This window comes from Dendropsophus ebraccatus, chromosome 10, assembly GCF_027789765.1.
Source record: "Dendropsophus ebraccatus isolate aDenEbr1 chromosome 10, aDenEbr1.pat, whole genome shotgun sequence".
NCBI lineage: Eukaryota > Metazoa > Chordata > Amphibia > Anura > Hylidae > Dendropsophus > Dendropsophus ebraccatus.
The window spans coordinates 88,546,155-88,567,648 of record NC_091463.1 but is presented as its reverse complement, the minus strand read 5'-3'; the positions used below and the strand labels follow the sequence as shown (position 1 = coordinate 88,567,648).

General features: G+C 43.9%; 1 protein-coding gene across 5 annotated transcripts in view; it reads right to left on the bottom strand.

Moving 5' to 3' along the window:
* DDR1 (discoidin domain receptor tyrosine kinase 1) overlaps positions 1-21,494 on the bottom strand; it is a 49,189-nt gene that overhangs the window by 10,901 nt on the left and 16,794 nt on the right. For 3 of the 5 annotated variants that reach the window (XM_069943768.1, XM_069943771.1, XM_069943772.1), the window contains exons 1-3: positions 11,222-11,323; positions 6,110-6,237; positions 5,795-5,897 (exon numbers count right to left, since the gene is read on the bottom strand). In XM_069943768.1, coding sequence (XP_069799869.1) covers positions 5,795-5,897; positions 6,110-6,191 — 185 coding nt within the window. In that variant the 5' untranslated portion in view covers positions 6,192-6,237; positions 11,222-11,323. Of the gene's footprint in view, positions 1-5,794; positions 5,898-6,109; positions 6,238-11,221; positions 11,324-21,494 lie in introns of those variants that run through there. The other 2 variants (XM_069943769.1, XM_069943770.1) reach the window with 1 other exon arrangement.

Here is a 21,494-nt window from a genome sequence, read left to right as displayed (position 1 = left end):
GGATCAACCTTCACAAGCCACCGTACATTATAGCAAGTACATGCCGCCACATGTTATGCAGCTTGTAAAGGCCACTGGTTGGAGAAATGTTGCCTGAACTCTAACTGCACATGTATCGTGAGAGGATTCAATGGAGACATCGCTTCTATATGCAGCCCAGGTCTTGCTGGATAATACTGTATATAATACAGTATAATACAAGCTCACAGGTCAGTTTTGTTAAAGGTCATGTACAGTCATGGCCAAAAGTTTTGAGAATGATACAAATATTATTTTTTACTGCTTCAGAGTGATCAGCTTAACAGCAATTACTGGCAAAGTCAATATTTGCCTAGAAAATGAACTTTATCCCCCAATACACATTTCAAAATCATTGCAGCCCTGCCTTAAAAGGACCAGCTAACACCGTTTCAGTGATTGCTCCGTTAACACAGGTGTGGGTGTTGATGAGGACAGGGCTGGAGATCAATCTGTCATGATTAAGTAGGAATGACACCACTGGACACTTTAAAAGGAGGCTGGTGCTTGGCATCATTGTTTCTCTTCTCTAAAGAAACACGTGCAGTCATCATTGCACTGCACAAAAATGGCCTAACAGGAAAGAGTGTCGCAGCTAGAAAGAGTGCACCTCAGTCAACAATCTATCACATCATCAAGAACTTCAAGGAGAGAGGTTCCATTGTTGCCAAAAAGGCTTAAGGGCACCCAAGAAAGACCAGCAAGCACCAGGACCGTCTCTTAAAATTGTTTCAGCTGCGGGATCGGGCTACCAGCAGTGCAGAGCTTGCTCAGGAATGGCAGCAGGCAGGTGTGAGTGCATCTGCACACACTGTGACACGAAGACTCTTGGAGCAAGGCCTGGTCTCAAGGAGGGCAGCAAAGAAGCCACTTCTCTCCAGAAAAAACATCAGGGACAGACTGATATTCTGCAAAAGGTACAAGTAGTGGACTGCTGAGGACTGGGGGAAAGTCATTTTCTCTGATGAATCCCCTTTCTGATTGTTTGGGACATCTGGAAAACAGCTTAATCAGAGAAGACGAGGTGAGCGCTACCACCAGTCTTGTCTCATGCCAACTGTAAAGCATCCTGAAACCATTCATGTGTGGGGTTGCTTCTCAGCCGAGGAATCGGCTCTCTCACAGTCTTGCCTAAAAACACAGCCATGAATAAAGAATGGTACCAGAATGTCCTCCAAGAGCAACTTCTCCCAACTGTCCAAAAGCAGTTTGGCGATCAACAATGCCTTTTCCAGCATGATGGAGCACCTTGCCATAAAGCAAAGCTGATAGCTAAATGGCTCAGGGAACAAAATATAGAGATTTTGGGTCCATGGCCTGGAAACTCCCCAGATCTTAATCCCATTGAGAACTTGTGGTCAATCATCAAGAGACGGGTGGACAAACAAAACAGAACCTCATAATACACACCTCAGCTGCTGCAAAACCTAATAATACATACCTCAGCTGCTGCAGAACCTCATAATACACACCTTAGCTGCTGCAGAACCTCATAATACACACCTCAGCTGCTGAAGAACATCATACTACACACCTCTGCTGCTACAGAACCTCATAATACACACCTCACCTTCTGCAGTACATTGTCATACACACCTCAGATGCTGTAGAACATCATAATACAGACCTCAGCTGCTGCAGAACATCATAAAACACATAATCTGCTACAAAACATCACAATGCACACCTCAGCACACCCCAGCATTATCGTACTTCTGTCTATATCTGTAAGCATAACTATTGTGCAGTTACTTCTTATTGTACCCCTCCCTATGATTCTGTTGTCACAGGCGGCTGAGGTAACTATGTGGCCCCCCAGATATAGGACCCAGTGGCGGTTGCACTCCCTGTAACCCCTATAGCACAATGCATAACCCAGTTCACTCCATATTACACAACTTGTCCCTGGAGACAGATCTCGGGGGCCGAGTCTTTATCTCCATCACATATAAACACATTTGTCTCCTCAGATTTCTTTCTATGAGAAAATCCCAGCCTGGTCATGACGCATAGAGCAATTCTTGGACAAGTCACGACAAGATGGCTTCCATGTACAATAATTTTCTTTGTCAGCATATTGAAGCAGACTCTCATCCTCGGCAGATCTGTAAGACGTTCCCACGGGCTCTGCAGCAGCGGTTACCACACTTTCATCAGTAAGGCCACCATAGAAAATCACAGTTCAGGAACCTAGAGACCTTCAAGGGTGCAAATACCACAGAGACAGACCATGCGGCTGCTATGGGGCCCCTGGAGGATGCAGGCCCTGCCCTGTCTGCTCTGCTATTAGGTGGTGAGAACTGCAATATTAACAAACAAGGAGTGAGAAATAGGTCCAAGGGTCATGGAAATGGGAAACAATCAGTAGGCCCCTCTGTCCTGGGTGGTAAAAGCTGGAACCATATTAGGGGTCATCTCTAATCTTTGCAATTAGGGCTCCTTTGTTCTATGTACAACACATTTCAATCAATTGTGGAATAAATAAATGGAGTAGGCATGTGCCATTGCAGACTGGTGGGATACACTTGCTTCCAGCCATTTGTACATTTAGCTACACATTCTGAATTGGTCAGAGTCATCTATGTATTCTATGTGTAATACAATGCCTGTCCATTGCTACAGACTTGTTTCAGGTCCCTCCCACTCATCTTACAGGAATCATGGAACAATATCACACGGGCGGGGGGGAGGGGGGGTTGGTCGATGCATTGTGTGGATTTTTATGAACCCTTTATTGGTGTCTATACTATATCATAGATATAACTATACGGTTTAGTGATAAATTATCATTTTTATTAATTATCAATACAGGATCAATACAATAACATATGTTGCTTACTAAAACATAGCAGTGACAGACAATATACATAACAGAAAGTGCTAAAACAATAGCATTATATGATGCTCACATTATACTGCCATACTTTGCTCAAATAATATCACCATACAAAACTGAAATACCTTCAGCTATCAAATAATACCAATATACAGTAAACAAATAATAGCACCATACGCTGCTCAAACAATACTACCATACGCTGCCTAAAATACTACCATACACTGACTAAATAATACCTTCATGCATTGTTCCAATAATGCTGCCATAAAATGCTCAAATAATGCTACAATACAAATCTTACAAAGGGGTTAAAAAAAATAAAAATAAATATATATATATATATATATATATATATATATATATATATATATATATATATATATATAGCCACAAGGATAGTAGGCAGCACAGCTTCAAAGTTAAAGGTGGGGGTGGGTACCAGCTAGAGGACCTAGACCACGGGTCAGTGTAGTTATCCAAACAAATTCCAACGGCACTCCGGAGACTTCAAATCAAACGTGCAATTTATTCATATTGTGCAGCACAGCAAAGTAAGCGCTTACTTTGCTGTGCTGCACAATATGAATAAATTGCACGTTTGATTTGAAGTCTCCGGAGTGCCGTTGGCATTTGTTTGGATATATTATATATATATATATATATATATATATATATATATATATATATATATATATATATATATATATATAATATATGTTGTGCTGGGGCTGCTGTAAAAAAAAAAAAAAAAAAAAAAAAAAAAGGAAAAAGTGACAAATATCTTCCCTGGTCTCCTATAGCTTCCAAAGAAGCTCCTTCTCCCCGACTGCTCATTTCTTCTTCTAGCTTCCAAGACAAATGGGTTGAGCTTGACCTGCCAACTCAGCCAATGACTGTCTGACATGAGACATTAGTGATTGACTAAGCGGGCAAGTCCTCATCTCGAAAGCAGAGAGAGGAACAGTGGGGGCCAGAAGGAGAATCGAAGGGAGCTGCAGGGGACTAGGTTAGGTAAGTATCACTTTTTCCTTTTCTTTACTGGAATGTCCTTAGATAAAACCACCATGTGGTGCTCAAATGATACCACCATACTGTGCTCAAATACCACCACCATACAATGCTCAAATAATACTACCACATAAATCTTAAATAATACCACCATAAAAATATTAAATAACACTATCATACAATGCTCAAATAATACCACCATACAAATCTTAAATGTTAGTGCCATATACTAGCCAAATAACAGTTCTATACAATAGGTGATCTAGTTACATCCAAATATGTAATCCTTGGGTCCCCATCAGCAGGTCACACACGCCTCTAAGGCCAACCCTGGGTGCCGTATCTTTATCATGTTTACATACAGAGATAGCATATGACGTTCTAGTAATAACCGCATTTTTTCCCGTTGAGTTGTAGGATATCAGCAATATTGTGTGACCTTCCACCCTGTCATCCACAAGGTATGTCTGAGGGAAGATCCTGCAAGAACATCCCAGTCTGTGTATACCTAGAGGTAATATTCTGCAGCATAGATCACAGAAAGTCTAGGAAAAATGGGGGACTATTCCTTTAAGTGTCAAAATGGCGGCTTTACTGGTTGTCACCCAGTTTTTCCCAGAAGAAATCTTTCTCAGAGAGATATTTTTAGAGGATGCTGCATGTGGTATTCGTCCTGTATGTGGCCTCCTACAAAACATCTAAAAACATGGCTGGGTATTGTTAAGCATTATCTCTGCAAAATTTACATCTTCTTCAAAGAGCGTTTCATGTTACATGTGGCGGCCATGTGGGAAGCAACTTAAAGGGTAATTCTCCAGAACCTGTGTGCGGCACCTTATTACCTCCTGCGTCTCTCCCGTTTGATGTTACGGCTTCTACTGCTCTGAACCGTATTAGTGAAAGTTATGGGGAACCTTTCATCCATATTACACTTGTGTGCATTTGATCAGACATGTGTGGAAACAGGTGAATGTTGTTTTCTCGGTCTTGACGTTATGGAAAACATTGGTGGAAAAGAACCAGAAAAATATGTATTTGGAACTCACGACTCACGAGATCGGGGGCAGGTGGTGTACACCATTTACTGAGTTCAATCTATGGGATGGTTAACCACACTTGTTACTGTCCAGCTGTTACGAACCACAACTCCCAGCATACTCTGACAGCCAACAGCTGGGTGTTGCGGCTCTGCAACTACTGGGGAGCCTCGAAGTTGAGATTATAGTAGTAAAGTACAAAGAGAGCTATAAAGTGATCTATAACACAGGAAGCCATTTTGTTTTACAAGCACATGAAAGACTTTATGATCACGTCACTAAATTTAGTGCCTTAAATCAGCCCCATGGCAACTGATAAAACCTTGTTGCCCTCGGCAACCAATCAGAATTTAGCTTTCATTTTGAAAGCTCCACTGCAACACAAACTGTAGATTCTGATTGGTTGCTAAGGGCAACAAAACCGCTATTTCTTTAGCAAATAGCTCTCACAACCTATTCTTTCCACAAAATGGCTACCACCATCGTGTTCACCTTTAAGTTAAATAATACACGTATAAACATCATTGTGTTGAGGTTAAACCTGCAGTGACATAAAAAAAAATTGTTAAAGCTGCCTGCCAACATCTTTCTTGCCCCAATGTTCCAGAGAGATAGACACTTTGGTTCCTCTAACACAGGAATGGGAACCTGCCATCCTGTAGCTGTTGTAAAATTACAATTTTCATCATGCCGTACAGCCAAAGCTGCCCAGGCATGATGGGAATTGTAGTTTCGCAACCACTGAAGGGCCAAAGGTTCCTCATCAAATGCTTATAAAGTGGCTCAGTTAGCGCCCCCAGAAGGCCTAATGCGGATGCCCATTTTTACCCTATCTATAGGCCATTGGGAAGACACCATTTGCCCATACTGAAGGCAATCTATGGGTTCTCACCTGCTGTGCTTGGCTTCAGTAGAGTCGGACCATGCACTGGATGCTGTGATGTCCTCATCGCGGATGGTCCTGTCCTGCATTCCCAATGCATATCGGCAAGTAGCTGTGGATCATAAGAAAAGTACATTAGATTCTTGTGCCATCTTGTGCCCCAGACTGGACAAAGAAAGTTGAGTTATGACCACTGTTAGGGGTTGGTGTTACCCACTCTTTTTGGCACCCAGTTGAGGACCCCTGTCCTTAGTGTGTCTAGTTCTTACTAGCTAGTTTTGCAGATATATTTTACCAGAGTTAGAAGACTCGGCCTACACTTACATGGATCAAAATGGGCATCTGGTTCGGCCAAGCAGACGCCAATGAGAAGACCAAGGATGACCAGACGAGAAACCATCTTCATATCTTTTGTCAGTGACGAGTCATGAAATTGTGATCCATAATTCTTACTGCAAAGATATTGATTATAGTCAGAGAATAGTACATAAACATGGAGAGACCATAAGCTATACACAGTACTATACCACCATATACACCGTGGTATGTGATTCAGTCGTCCTTTGGGGGAGGGGGGGGTGGTTGGGGGCTAGCATTAGTTATTACAAAGACCGGTAAATCCAGGTACTGTATAGTGAATCATACAGAACTTGCAAAGATGGAGTTCTGGGAACCACAATATAGTGACTCAGTGGTTAGCATTGCTACCGGATAAATATCTGGATATGTTACAACCTGTGGCTCACTAGCAGTTGCTGAACTACAACTCCCATCATGTATTGCAGTGTTTTATAACCTGTGCCTTACTAGTGGTTGCAACTACTAGTGAACCACAGGTTGGCGAACTTTGCTGTATAGTCCCATACTCTGAAAGATTGCACAATAACTTTGACGCTACTTATTTGATGCTACTAAAATGGCACAATAGGCAAAAGTAAAGGGATGCCAAGGCCTGTGGCAAACTGGCATTGCAAGAATGGCACCAGAGGGAACATACATAATTATACTTGGCACCCAAACCACTGGTCCGGTGTGGAAATATACAACTAATTACTTAGAAAAGAGATACGTAAGGATGGACAATATCGTTCTGACAAAGGCCGCATTAGGAGGATACATGTGTTTGGCACCTACAATGGTGGCACAGTTGGCACCTGTTCAGCCTGGCACTGATAAACATGGCTGTAAGCAATGTTCCTTATGGTAGTAACACACATGGTGTCATGGAGGTGCACACTAGTTTGTGACCTGGCTGATACCCATAGAAATGGCTCAGTAAGCAGATGAGGAGGTTGGGTAGGCTGGTGCAGTGATCAGGATACACAATGCTATTGTAGGGTATACGGGCACAGAGGTTAATCCAGGACGGTATGTGAGCTTATTGGCTCATTAAGAAAACCAACATAGAGAACAACACACCGACAGGTTCAGGTAGACACAACCCTACAAACCTGTTCTGCCGTTCTGGAGGTCGCACCTTGAGTTTCTGATGCTGCAGCGATGTATAAATACCTTACAGAGCTTCTTGTTGTAATGCAGATCCATTAATCTAATACGGACACATCTGGATCATGTCTATTAATCATATGCAGGTGTGAATACTGCCGGTTATTATTGGAAGCAGTCACACCTGTATGGATGGACACACTACAGCACATTACTGTACAGAGCCTGGGGTAAAGATTACATGTCCCTGAATGAAAAGCATTAGAACAGAATCATTTACTAAAATATGTCAGCTCTGACATTTGCAGAATTATGAGTGCAGCTCTGGACTTCATAGCAATATTAGGCGTATCAGGGATACTGGGACCAAAAATTGCCATATCGCCCTGCGGGGATTCTGTTAGGGGCTGAAGGAACTGAATGGGGGTGCCCTGTAACCTATGGTTATGGTGTACAATATGACCCCATTCGCTAACCTTTGTTGTGAAGTAGCGTGATTACTGCAGTGTGACGCAGCAATTTATGGTCACATGGTCCACGTTGAAGCCGAGAGCCCAAGCCTCATATGGGATGTATATCAGCATGAGGACAAGATGGGTAAATACATGGCACTCTGATACTGTATGGGATAGATCGGGATGGGGAACCATGATACTTCAGGTGTTGCAAAACTACAATTGCCATCATGTCTAGACTAGAGATGAGCGAATTTGCCGAAGTTCGGGTTCGTATGAACCTGAACTATCGGCTTCTGATTCCCGCTGTCTGCAGCCTCCGTGAACAGGATGGATACAGCCTTACGGACCGCCCGGAAAAAGTTTTCCAGGCGGTCCTTACGCTGTATCCACCCTGTTCACGGAGGCTGCAGACAGGGGGAATCAGAAGCCGATAGTTCAGGTTCATACGAAACCGAACTTCAGCTGTCCATGCATAATGGGAATTGTAGTTTTGCAACAGCTAGAGGTATAGATGGGGACACTTGTGGGTGCTAAAATCAAGCAGACCAAGGTGCTGACACTTCATCCAGGACACACGTAAAGAAGACAAATTAGGTACACAGATGAACAAACACTGAACGAACAATTATCTTATAGATGCCGCCATACAGATATTACTATATATTAGCCATACAGCTGTTCACATACATGATCAGTGACACTGGGATGAACGATCTGTATGGGAATGTACTGGAAATGTTCAGAGAACTTGGAAAGATCTTGCCTGCAATTGTTGGCTGAAAATGTCAAACACAGCGACTTCTGTTCAGACGGTGACATCTGTCATCACTCCGGTAAAGGCCGCCATACTCATTAGTGAATAGTCAGCAGAACTCACTGTTTTCAGTTGGACCGGCTGATTATATCATGTGTTTACAGACCCCCCAACTCTCCTCTCACAGATTATGTCAGGGAAGAGATGGATTGGACATGTTGGATTTCTACTGCCAGACCCTTCCTGGGATTAGCTTAAATGGAAAGTCCCATGAAACTAAAAAATGATAGAAAGGCAGGGTGTGGAGGAATATAATAAACAAAGTATACTTACCTATCCTTGTTCCCATAGTGCTGCTCCTGGATTTCACAGTGCCAACCTCTTGCGGCTCCACTAACTGCAGCATCACTAACTGGCTAAGCAGATAATTGCAGCTGGAGAAGTAACGGGTATGTGACGGACCAAGATATTGGACTAAAATGACAGCAGGTGGCTGTCATTAAGATCTGGCATGGTGACTGGTAAGTATCCTTTGTGGCTTTATACTTTATACAGTGTGGAACATTGCCTTTATACTTTATACAGTGTGGAACATTGCCTACATTTCTATGGGATCCCGTCCGGAGCATATACACATAGTATACGCTCCGGCCGGGATCCCATGCGGACCCGCAAATAACTGACATGTCAATTTTCTGCGGCTGCAATTCAGTGAATTGCGGCCGCAGAAAGACCTGTCAGTTCACACAATGAAGCGAGCAGCTCCGGCCGCTTGCTTCATTGTGTGCTGTGGGAGGTTCTAATGCATCAGAACCCTGCGGCCGGAAAGATCATCCGGCCGGTACTTAAGTACCGGCCGGGATGATCCGGGCAGAGACCGTGACCCGGCCAGGTCACGGAGCGGCCGGGCTTATACGTTGTGCGATTACGATTGACTATTGACAGGATAGAGGCCCTATTACACTGACAGATCACTGACGCCAAAGAAATGGATTTGAAAAGAAGAGAAATCTCAGTCTTTCCTTTATGACCCTTTCTCTGTCTACAGTCTGTTCCTGGTTTTGGCTTCAATAATCTGTCAGATAATCTGTGTGTATAATAGGACCTTTACCCTCACATTCGACCTCATCACAGTGCCAGTTGGATGATGAGCTGGCTGGTTGCTAGGGACATTCCACCTGACAACGCCACAGTATTCGTAGCAACCAGACTGTGTTAGCTGTTGAGTCCATAGCTGGGTTGACACTTATGACAGCAGTGATGTCTCGCAGCACTGTGCTATTCCGCATATCATCTGGTGTAAAGGTGTTGACATGAAGACAACCCCTTTTTGAGCATATGGACATCACAGAAAAGTGTCCCCCACTCAGGACCCCCCCCCCCCTCTATAAATCAGAACAGATAGACTCTCTATAGGAATACCTCCCATTCTGGCAGACTTGAGCCATACTTGTATTACACGGACAGACGCTTATGTGCCACTCGCTTCAATGGCCCCTTTGTTACTGATGAGACAATCCTTTTAATCAGATTTTTCTAAAAATATATTCATATTGAAAATGTATGCGTATACATAAAAAACTCTTATACAGAGGAAGCTTTACAGCAATGGTCTGCAGTGTATAGCTCCCAGCTGCTGTAACCCCCCCATGTCCTGGCAGCCTGTGGCCGTACAGCTGCTGTCATACAGCTCCCAGTATAACGTCAGGATATGGACGGTGGGTAATGTGGTTTTTATGAAGCCAGATATGACAAACTCGTAACGCTCCATTATAACTTCTCACAGGAACTGAAAGGCTCCGTTATTATCTCGATTGGGCACTACAATTGGCATATATGTCGGGAAATGCTGTAATGTGCCCATAGTACATCCATTAGTCATACATTTTACCGATACATGACTGTATTGAAAAACCAAGTCAACTATGCATGGCAAAACACATATACTGCCCAGCATGAGAGACACTGGTAGATATATGTATAATGTACCCTTATCGGCACATGATGGCGTACTTTTTGTGGCACTCTTCCGTCATGTCTGCTCTGAACGTGACAGCCCGTTACCAAGCAACATGGACGGCACTTTTTTACATTTACTATTATAATTATCGGATGGGGATGGAAGATCATCTCCAATTCTATTATTTCCTAAATATGATCATGCGTCACATACCGTCGCAGCCACGACAACCTCACATTATCTCTAATATGCTCCAGAAATTACGTATACTTTTAATCGTAAATGGACAAAATGATTCTTTCACCGTCAAACAACAACATGCGTCTCATAAATTGTCCCTGCCGTGGCCTGAGGGAGTCATTCCCCGTGCGGTCACTTTAAGGCTCGACACTAATTTCCTCTCCATTTCATACAGACGCTTCTATAGGTAACATAATACAGCACGAAGAGCAGCGATTGACCCTCGTGAATCCTAAACCGTGACCATTTACTGTCATTTCCCTGATATATAATGTACAAGTGTAGACATGTTACAGAAGGCTGCAAAACCACAACGCGTCCCCCCTGCAAATACCACTCTGTCTTGCAGGCTCCTTCCTCTTCTCCTCCCTCATATGCAAACACCTGTGCTGGAGAGGGAGAGCCGGAGCCATACTCCCTCTGGAGGGTTGTCACTTTCCCTCTTCCCTCTCTACTTTATCCCACTTTCTTCATTGTCTTCTACAGTCCTCACTTTCTCTGCCACCTGACCCTCCCTGCACCCACTGTGCATTGCCCCCTTGCACCTTTCCGCCACCTTTCCCTCTTCGCCCACTTACTTGTGTCCTGGTCCAGGTAGTCTTAGGAGTATGACATGTTCGCAGAGCTTTCTCCCTTGGGACAGACAGGAACTAAACTATCTGTGTCTCTTCCCTCCTCCTCCTCCCAGGATCCCTCCTCCCCACCTAGTGCAGCATTCACTTGTCTCTGCTCCCCTCCCCTCCATTCCCCTTAACTCATTCTCTCACTGCTCTAATCTCCATTTCTCACACTCTTTCCACCGCTTCTTACACTTCCTTGCATTTACGTGCTATTTCCTATGGACGTTTCCTTTTTAAAACCTTTGTCAAGAATTTACAGGAACAGGCCCCAGCATTGAAAGCCATTACCCCCCATGGGACTAGCAAGTCATGTTTGGTGGCAGAACCTTGTCATGGCAGGATCGCTTAATGGCAGCCTCCTGGCACACGTCCTACTAGCCTTTACCTCCGCTATAGCTTCTACCCTACACAATTACAGTGATAACAATCCTTACATCCTGGCGTTCAGGCAGCACCCTACACAATCACTGTGATAACAATCCACACATCCTGGTGTTATCATAGGCTATGTTCACACAACGTATATTTTCCTAAAAGTAACAACGGCCGTGATTAATACAAAAATATGTTCAAACATAGTTTGTTTTTTTTTGGACAGTGAGACCCGCTGTGATCAAAACTTTCGACATGTCACCAGACATGTCAAAAGTATTGGTCACAGCAGGTCTCACTGCCGAGGCCCGACATAATGAGGAGATATAGTTGGGAAGAGAGCGCGGCAGCCATGGCATCCACTCCCCGCAGTGAGACCCGCTGTGATCAATAACTTTTGACATGTCTGGTGATATGGTGTCAGGAGTTCTTTTTCCTGACAGGTACTCTTTAAATTGCCCAAAAGGAAACAGTGTTTACAGTATTAAAAATCAGACCAAAAATACTGAATTCTAGAAATGGCTATTTATTCATATTCAATAAAATTTTACGGCTGTAATTTTATGGCCGTAAAAATAAGTGCAAGGAACTTTTTTTTACCATTTTACGACTCAACAAACATCCTTTCTTGGTGCTTTTTTGTATCTTCTTTGGGCTATTTTTATCTTAAACAATGGCTGACAGGTTGTAGCAGGGAAAAAAAAACAGACAAAAAAGGCTAAAAATATAACAAAAAATCTTATAGAATGCACATAGCTTTGCTTTGTTTCTGAAGTGTTCACACACTGCGTTTTTGCAGTCCATTTAACCTATATGGTTTTTTGGGGGGGGGAAGATGCAAAAACGGCTGCAATTGTGTGCAATCTGTTTTTCCTTTGACTTCCATTATAAAAAAAAAAAAAAAAAAACTAATCAAAATGGATGGGTTTTTTTTTTTGTTGACATTATCCGCGAGAATTCCTCAGTATGAACCCACCCTTACAAGAGAGACTGGGTTCCCTGTTCTGTAGAAAGCAGCCAGACCGCCCATGATCAACTAATTATTCCCTATCCTGTGAATGGACGACTATTTGGTCAGATGGAAATATCCCCTTAAGGTGTCACTGTTGTTTCATTTTTTTTATTTATTTAATTTTTTTGCAGAAATCAAAAGTCCGGGCGATTTTAAGAAACTTTGTAATTGGGTTTATTAGGCAAATATGCCATTATCTGCATCATTCAAAAAGACTTTCACCAGGTCTCCCCCCCCCCCCCCTCTCTCTCATTCACTGCTCATTATCAGGTAATCTCGACTCTTTTGCATCAGTCGAGCCCTGTGTAACCTATGGAGAGGGGAGGGGGGAGGAGGGAGATTAGTTGGCATCAGAGAGCAGAGAACAAACATTATACAGCGGGACCTGTGTGAAAGCTGCTATTCAGAGGTCAAAGAGGTCAATGCTGAGGAGATAGCTCAGTGATGTAGCTGTAAATCAACTCTTTGTTGTCCTGTTTTGGTGCCTCATCTCCCTCCACCCTCCCCTCTCCATAGAGAACAATAGAGACAGGGGGGAGAACTTCAAACTGCTTTCTCGTGATAAAAAAGCATTTTTCGGCTAATAAACCCAATTACAAAGTTTCTTAAAATCGCCTGTACTATTGATTTCTGAAAAAAAAAAAATTAAAATGACAGTGACACTTTAACCCCTTAACGACATCGGGCGTAAATTTACGCCCTGATGCCGGTAAGGGAGTTCAAAGCGGGGCTGCGCGGCGGCCCCGCTCTGAACCGCGCCGGTCCCGGGTGCCGCGTGTAGCCCGGGACCGTAGGTATTAGCGGGCATGGTCCGATCGCCGTGCCCGCTAATACAGTAATCGGATGCAGCTGTCAAAGTTGACAGCTGCATCCGATTACCGGACGCAGCGTCATCCCTGGTGTCTAGTGGGGAGATCGCTCCTCCGGGATGTTATCCCGGAGGAGCGATCTCCGTAAATGAAGCCGGCCGGGGACCGCTCCAAGATGGCGCCGTCCCCGGCTCGGCACTCGTTTACTTCCGGCTGCAGCAGCCGGAAGTAAACGAGTGCCTATCTCATGGATCTCTGCAGCATATCTATGCTGCAGAGATCTCAATGAGAGATCAAAGCACTTATACTAGAAGTCCCCCAGGGGGGCTTCTAGTATAAGTGTAAAAGTAAAAAAAAAAGTGTTGTTAATAGTAAAAAGCCCCCTCCCCTAATAAAAGTCTGAATCACCCCCCTTTTCCCAGGTTATAAATAAAAGTAAATAAATAAATAAATAAATAAACATGTTTGCTATCGCCGCGTGCGTAATCGCCCGAACTATTAATTAATCACATTCCTGATCTCGCACGGTAAATGGCGTTAGCGCAAAAAAATCCCAAAGTGCAAAATTGCGCATTTTTGGTCGCATCAAATCCAGAAAAATTGTAATAAAAAGCGATCAAAAAGTCGTATATGCGCAATCAAGGTACCGATAGAAAGAACATGTCATGGCGCAAAAAATGACACCTCGCACAGCCCCATAGACCAAAGGATAAAAGCGCTATAAGCCTGGGAATGGAGCGGTTTTAAGTGTTGTTTATTTGTTGACAATGGTTTCAATTTTTTACAGGCCATCCGATACAATATAAGTTATACATGTTACATATCGTTTTAATCGTAACGACTTGAGGAACATATATAACAAGTCAGTTTTACCCCAGGGCGAATGGCGTAAAAACACATTTCCCCCAAATAAACAAAATGCGTTTTTTTTTTCAATTTCACCACACTTTGAATTTTTTTCTGGTTTCGCAGGGTACTTTATGCAAAAATTCAGCCTGTCATTGCAAAGTACAATTAGTAACGCAAAAAATAAGTGCTCATGTGGGTCTCTAGGTGGAAAAATGCAAGTGCTATGGCCTTTTATGCACAAGGAGGAAAAACCGAAAACGCAAAAATCGAAATTTGCTCTGTCCTTAAAGGGTTAAACCAGCATAGACTATGGAGAGATTTTAGCTCTGAAGCCTACAGAATTGTTAATGCAGCGCTGGACTATAACCCATAGTATAATTCAGATCAGTAGAGATGAGTGATGCTATGTATTTGAATAGATACTTTGTGTAGGTGGAGAACAGGAAAGATGGCAGTGAGCTATGTAAGATGTATAACCAGCTTTACATAGAGGTGAGGCCATGTATTTCTATTATTACAGGGTAGAATATAATGTTTCTGCAGGTGCCCTACTTGTGTTTTCTTAATTATAAGCAAATAGACATAACAATACAGCGACGCAATAAGAACCAAAAATAAAGCTAGAAATTCCTGATAAGCAATGTAAACTAAGGAGCAAACAAATGAAGGCCACACGGTCAAGAGTCTAGTCTAAAACAATGCGCCATGCAGTCAGGGGAGTAGTCTTAAAGGGGTACTCCAGAGAAGAATAATTGTTTTTAGTTCAACAGGTGACAGAAATTTATACAGAATTGTAGATTGTACTTCTATTTGAAAAAATCCAGTCTTCCAGTACTTATCAGCTGCTGGATGTCCTACAGGAAGTGGTGTATTCTTTCCAATCTGACACAGTGCTCTCTGCTGCCACCTCTGTCCATGACTGAACTGTCCAGAGCAGTAGCAAATCCCCATTCTTAATGTACCGAATGCTTGTACAGTTATAACAAAAAAAACCTTTAATAAAATATCTTTAAAAAAAAAAAAAAAAAAAGAAAAGCTCTGGACAGTTCCTGACATGGACAGAGGTGGCAATCGAGAGCAGTGTGTCAGACTGGAAAGAATATTTCACTTCTTGCAGGACATACAGCAGCTGATAAGTACCGGAAAACGTGAGATTATTAAATAAATTACGAATCTACTGTATATAACTTTCTGACACCAATTGATTTAAATGCCCCTTTAAAATAGGAGACCTGCATTCACAGCCGTACTGACTTCAGAGCTAAAATCTTACAGCCAACCCTGCTGGCTCAATGCATGCACAGAGCTTTCTATTATGATTTGCAGGAACAATGATGTGTATCTCACTGCAGTATTGTCTAGATTTTTTTTTAAACTACTTAGAGCCAAATACTGAAACAGAAGCTAATTGCAATTTTTTTTTATTTTATTTTCTGTAGATTATTGTGGTGACCTCCTGCGGTGGTATGGTGGAGGTACGGCCGGTCACTTGCCAGATGGTAAAGCGTGACGTCACTTCTGTGGTGGTTGGCCGAGATACAGCCGGGCCCAGTGATGTTATGTCGTGACGCCAGTGCCGGTTGGGCACACAGGTATGGTGGCACACCTGCTTTTAGTTTAAAGGGCCGGGTGTACCTTGTTCCCCTGTGGACAGTGTCCTGCCAGGATGTTGCAGGGTCCCTTGGACTAATGTCACAGTGGTCCAGAGTGGAATAGTAACCCACCCCGACTATTGGCACCGCCACCCACAGAAAGGGGAGATGACCCAAGGAATGTATGTGTACTGTGTTGGTGCCTGACGAGGAATCACAGAGTCTATTTATCATAAATAAAATCTGCTTTACTCCAAGAATACTTATGTGCAGCAGGTCATACAGCTTAACATTAACAAAAGAAGCTTCACTCGATAAAACACTTGATAGTTCAGGATCCAGATCTGCAATGAGAGTATTGAGGGTGGTACAGTCGTGACGACTGGGATGCGTGTAAAGAGGTATATAGAAGATTAGAGAGAAGGCTGTCGTGACAGTCCCAACCCAAGTAGTACTGTGCTCTGCCGGGATGTTGGAGGTAGAAATAGAAGAATACTTGAGAAGAAGAGAGAGTATACTTGTGCCCGTGTTTTGACTCTTTTGGTCTCCGCACCACCTATTGCCCTACCAGTGTCGGGGGACCTGTCCTAGTAGGTGACACAAGCCCCAGACCTTGTTACTTGGGATGAGCAGAATCCTGAGGGTTCCCTGCTTACACCCACGCTCCGAGATAGAGTTCATAGGCTTCTAGCAACTTTGCTCTATCCGGATTAGTTCCTAGCCTTCTGCTTTGTGGATACTGTCCTGCACTGTGACTCTCCTTGTCCACGGCGTGGGTTGAGATGATCTCTGATTTGTCCTCTCTAGTGAAGAGCTTAACACTGCATAGTGTTGAGAGGAGTTACTTGAGAAGAAAAGGTTAGCTTTATGTGCCTAGGTCTGCTTCTTGTATTGTGATTGAAAGGGCACTTCTGTGGTGGTGGTGCTTGTGGTGGGATGGCGTCCCAGACGTGGTAAATCAGAAAATCCCGGCACTCACCAAGTAAAGTATTGCTTATTTATTATGAGCGAAACATCATAAGGTACAGGAGGACGCGTTTCGGCATATAGCCCTTATCAACTTTCATACTTCTGGGTCCCCACCACACGAGCGACGTCACTCATTTGTGCGTTGGGGAGCCGGAAGAATATAGTAATACTACAGGCTTCTTTAGGGTGAATATATGTGTGCAGCGTTCGATGCAGAGTGATGCGCTGCCAGAGGCTGTCTGGGGAGGAGGGAGATACAGGATTCATGGGGCTCCATGCAGTTTCTTGCTATGGGGCCCCATTCAGTTTCTTGCTATGGGGACCCATGAATCCTAGCTACGCCCCTGGCATGCCCTTCTCCATCCGCTTATGTGGTGTCTCACTAGGGGTGTTACTGTTATATACACCCTTCGCAAAAGTCTGTACTTTTTGTATTCTTATCGTGGTAAAAGTAGTACTAAAAGTTAGCCACTAGATGTCGCTGTATTATGAATGTATATATAGAAGCTGCACAGCTGAAGGATCACAAAGGGTTATTGTATTAATGTGTCACCAGAATCTGTAGACCAGTAGGATTGCTGCTTTCTTCTTTCCTATCATCTCCCTCCTTTCTTCTTCTATTGTACTCTTTCATCCAATTGCAGCGCACCATACACGCTGTAGAGGAAGTCAGTCCCATGGGTGGGGGAGGAGTTTTTTCATTCTGGACATTGTGAAGAAAGGACGTATGCTAGATAGCTCTCCACAGTGGTGCTAGCTGGGCCCTGGCCCTCTGCCAGGTCCCTGTACCCTACGAGTCTTAGTCAGTACTTCGCATGGGACGGACACAAGACACTACACTGCTACCCACTTCTTCACTAGTTACACCCTAAAACACTATGCACTGTTAAGCTCCTCTGAAGAGAGGACTAGCCAGACACAACCTCAACCCTTGCCATGGACTAGGAGAAGTCACAGTGCAGGACAGTATCCATACTAGAGCCACAGAGCCAGAAACTGATCCGGACAGAGCAAAGTTGCAAGTAGCCTAGGAACTCTGTCTCACAACGCGGGTGTCAGCAAGTGAGCCCTTAGCACTACACTCATCCCAGGTAACAAGGTCTGGGGCCTGTGTCACCCATTAGGAAGGTTCAGCCAAGTCTAGTGGGCATAAGGTGGTGTGAAGACTAAAGTAAAGGTCAATACCCAGGCACAGGTGTTCTTTTCATTCTTCTACAAGTATTCTACCTCATCCTTCAACATCCTGGCAGAGCACATTACTACATGGGTTGAGACTCTCACGGCATCCTCCTCTCTGCCACTCTTACTCAGCACAACTCAACCAACATGACTATATCCTACACTGCACTTATTCTACAGATCTGGTCGTTCTATTATCAAGTGTTTATTAGAACTTTGTCAAGTGTATCTCAGAGACTTTCTGTATTACCTGCTGCACATTTACAAGTAGTAAACCAACTCAACTTTATTTCAGGAGTCTGTGATAAATCACCACCACCGACACAGTACACACACCGCAACCTTGGGACATTCTCCCCTTTCTGTGGGTGGCGGGTCCTACTATCCGGAGGGTCACTATCCCACTTTGGCCATCCGTGACTAAATCATCTGTGACTACATAACCCCAAGGGACCCAGTAGCAACCCGGCAGGACACCCATCACAGGGGAAAAGGGTACAGCCGACCTGATAAAGTAAAAGCAGGCGTGCCATCACATATGTGTGCCCACCAAGCACTGGCGTCACGTGACAACCTTTTCAGGTCCGGCTGTATCTCGGCCATCCACCATAGAAGTGATGTCACACTCCAAACCTGGCAAGTGACCGGCCGTTACTCCGACCAACATCACCGGAGGTACACCACACATGGGTCAATTGACCTATAGTCTTGTGACTGGCAGGGATCCCACCAGTAGGATCTGGAGCCTGTGGATTGGGGATAACTTTGGATCTGGTGTTAGCTCTGTTGCCTTGCAGCTCCGGGGTCTTGAGTTCAAATCCCACAACATCTATAAGGAGTTTATGGGTAGCTTCACACATACCGACTCGCAACGTTAATAACGCTGCGAGTCGGCTAGATCCTGGCAGATCACTTTCACTACATACACACAGCGGTCTGAATGACAGCTGCGCGTATGTAATTCTGCCGGCCACTTAACCCCTTCAGCTGCTGCCCGGCTCCCGCTCCGGCTCTGTATACATTACCTCTCCTCTCTCAGGGTCCCGGTGTACTGCTCTCCCGCCCGGCCAATCAATGTGTTGCCCTGCCGCAGCCACTGATTGGCCAGGCGGGAGAGCAGTACGCCGGGACCCCGTGCAGCGAGGAGCGGTAATGTATACTGCGGAGTGGGAGCGGGAGCCGGGAGGCAGCTGAAGGGGGCCTGCAGAATTACATACACGCAGTGGTCGTTCAGACCGCTGTGTGTATGTAGTGAAAGTGATCTGCCAGGACCTAGCCGACTCGAACAGGATCAGGCGGGTTGGACACTTTACTGTTCGGCATCAAATGTATCTAGAGCCGCTTATCCCCCCCCCCCCCCATAAAAAAAAAAATTCTTATCAATGGCGGGGCTTGGTGAATGATTGTTCAGCTGTTATGTATGAGCAATTGTGCAGACTCCAACCTCATATAGAAGTGTATTCTAATATATCTGGGGAACCAACAACCTCTAAACCCCCAATGGCAAAATCTGAGATGCAGCTACTGGAGCATGTATACTGACTGAATGGCTGTATTACTATGACCCCGGACACAATAACCAGCACAAGGGCAAACAAAGAGGCTGCCGCTGTGCTGAGAGGGAACATACCATGCTAATCTGTCTCCAAGGAAACCCTCCTTGTAAGATCCAGAGGCATCTATAGAGTGAATATGCATCTATCATGGAACCGCACCTCTAGAACCATCCTGGCACTACATGGCATGTATAGTATCAGGTTAGATTACCTATCACAGGAATGTAGGGGCAGATCCAGAACCTGAGATGGAAGCTCCTGCTCCTACAATATTCTGTATACACAGTACATTCCAAGCTATGGAATAAATCGTATGCATTGTGCAATGGAGTAATGTTCCAGCTGTAGATAGAGATTCTCACTATTAAATACACTGTGTGCAATGGTATGAATGCAAAGAGTGGTCTTCTGTCACTAAAATGTATTGCACACTATGATCCGAACATCCTGGTTCTAGATTATCCTGGACTATGTGGATATACAACAAAAATCCGACACAGCCTAGGATTTCCGTCTCAGATTTCCAGCCTGCATGTCATGGATTTGGAGGCAGATGAACCTGATTCAATGGGGCGGGTTAATGTTACCGGCTACTTGACGCTGTTTCTGCATGGAATCCGTATCAATAAGTAACAAGATACTTTTTTTTAATTGGTACGTTGATTCTTGTATATTTGGAATGATTAGTATGTAGGGTATACTGCGTACCGTCCATACATTCCGAGAATCTAGGATATATTGTATTTTTGGAACCATAGACACATTAGCGATCTAGTTCTAGAACATACAGCATACTTATAGCCATTTATGCATTCATAAGATCTATACTTTCAGAATTTGTTGTATGTTTGGAACCATAGATGCATCAGGCTTCTGGTTCTAGAATATTCTTGTATTTATTACATTAAATTATTATGCTAGAAGGCCAGTCATTCTAGAACAAGTTTTATACTTGGAGCTATAGGTAGATTTATCAGAATTCTGGTTCTAGAATATGCTGTACCCTAATAATCATTTATTCCTAAGACCCAGAATACTGTATAATAATGTATTCTTAGAACTATAGAAACATTACATTTTCGTATTCAGAATATATTGTAATATATATTGGTTCTAAAATATCTTGTTATAATACCTCAGACTTCTGGCTCTAGAATATACTATGAACAGATACCTTTAATATACATTCATTCGGCCCTAGATTCTAGATTTTGTTGATTTCTTGGAACTTTACATCCATTAGTGATCAGGTTCTAAAACATAGGGGGACATTTATGAATATTACGGGCCGGGGCGTATGCACAGATTCGCCCACAGATTCCCACGACAAGGTGGGACCTCCTCCCACGGGCGCCCGGCCATATTCAATAAGAGGCGTTCGCCTCTTAGTGAATTCGGACGTGGAAAAGGGGGTGGGGCCTAATTTAAGACTGGCGTTCCAGTACGCCGGTCTTCATAAATCCCCCCATAGTGTATACCTGTAACCATACATTCATACGGTTCTAGAATATTTTGCAAGCATAGAGCCATCAGATATTTGGTTCTTGAGGGTTCTAGACTACTTGTAACCATAGAGACTTCAGATATCTTGTTCTATAATGTATTTTAAGTCCCTCACCAGAAATATACCGCTCCTCTGGAGATGATGTAGTATATAGTAAACCCTGAGCTATATACGCACATTGGCTTCTGGCCGCTGAAGGATGAGAAGTGTTGGTTCCTTGAGAAATACCACACGCAACAGTGAAAAGCTGAGAAGAGGGAGGGGTGCCGCAGATGAAAAGAGGCAGAGAAGTGGCGAAAAAGGGCGAGCTGAGTACGGGGGAGGGTAGAGGAAAGAATATAGATGCAGCGGCGAGAATACAGGACGGGCAGCGGGGCCCTGGAATAATT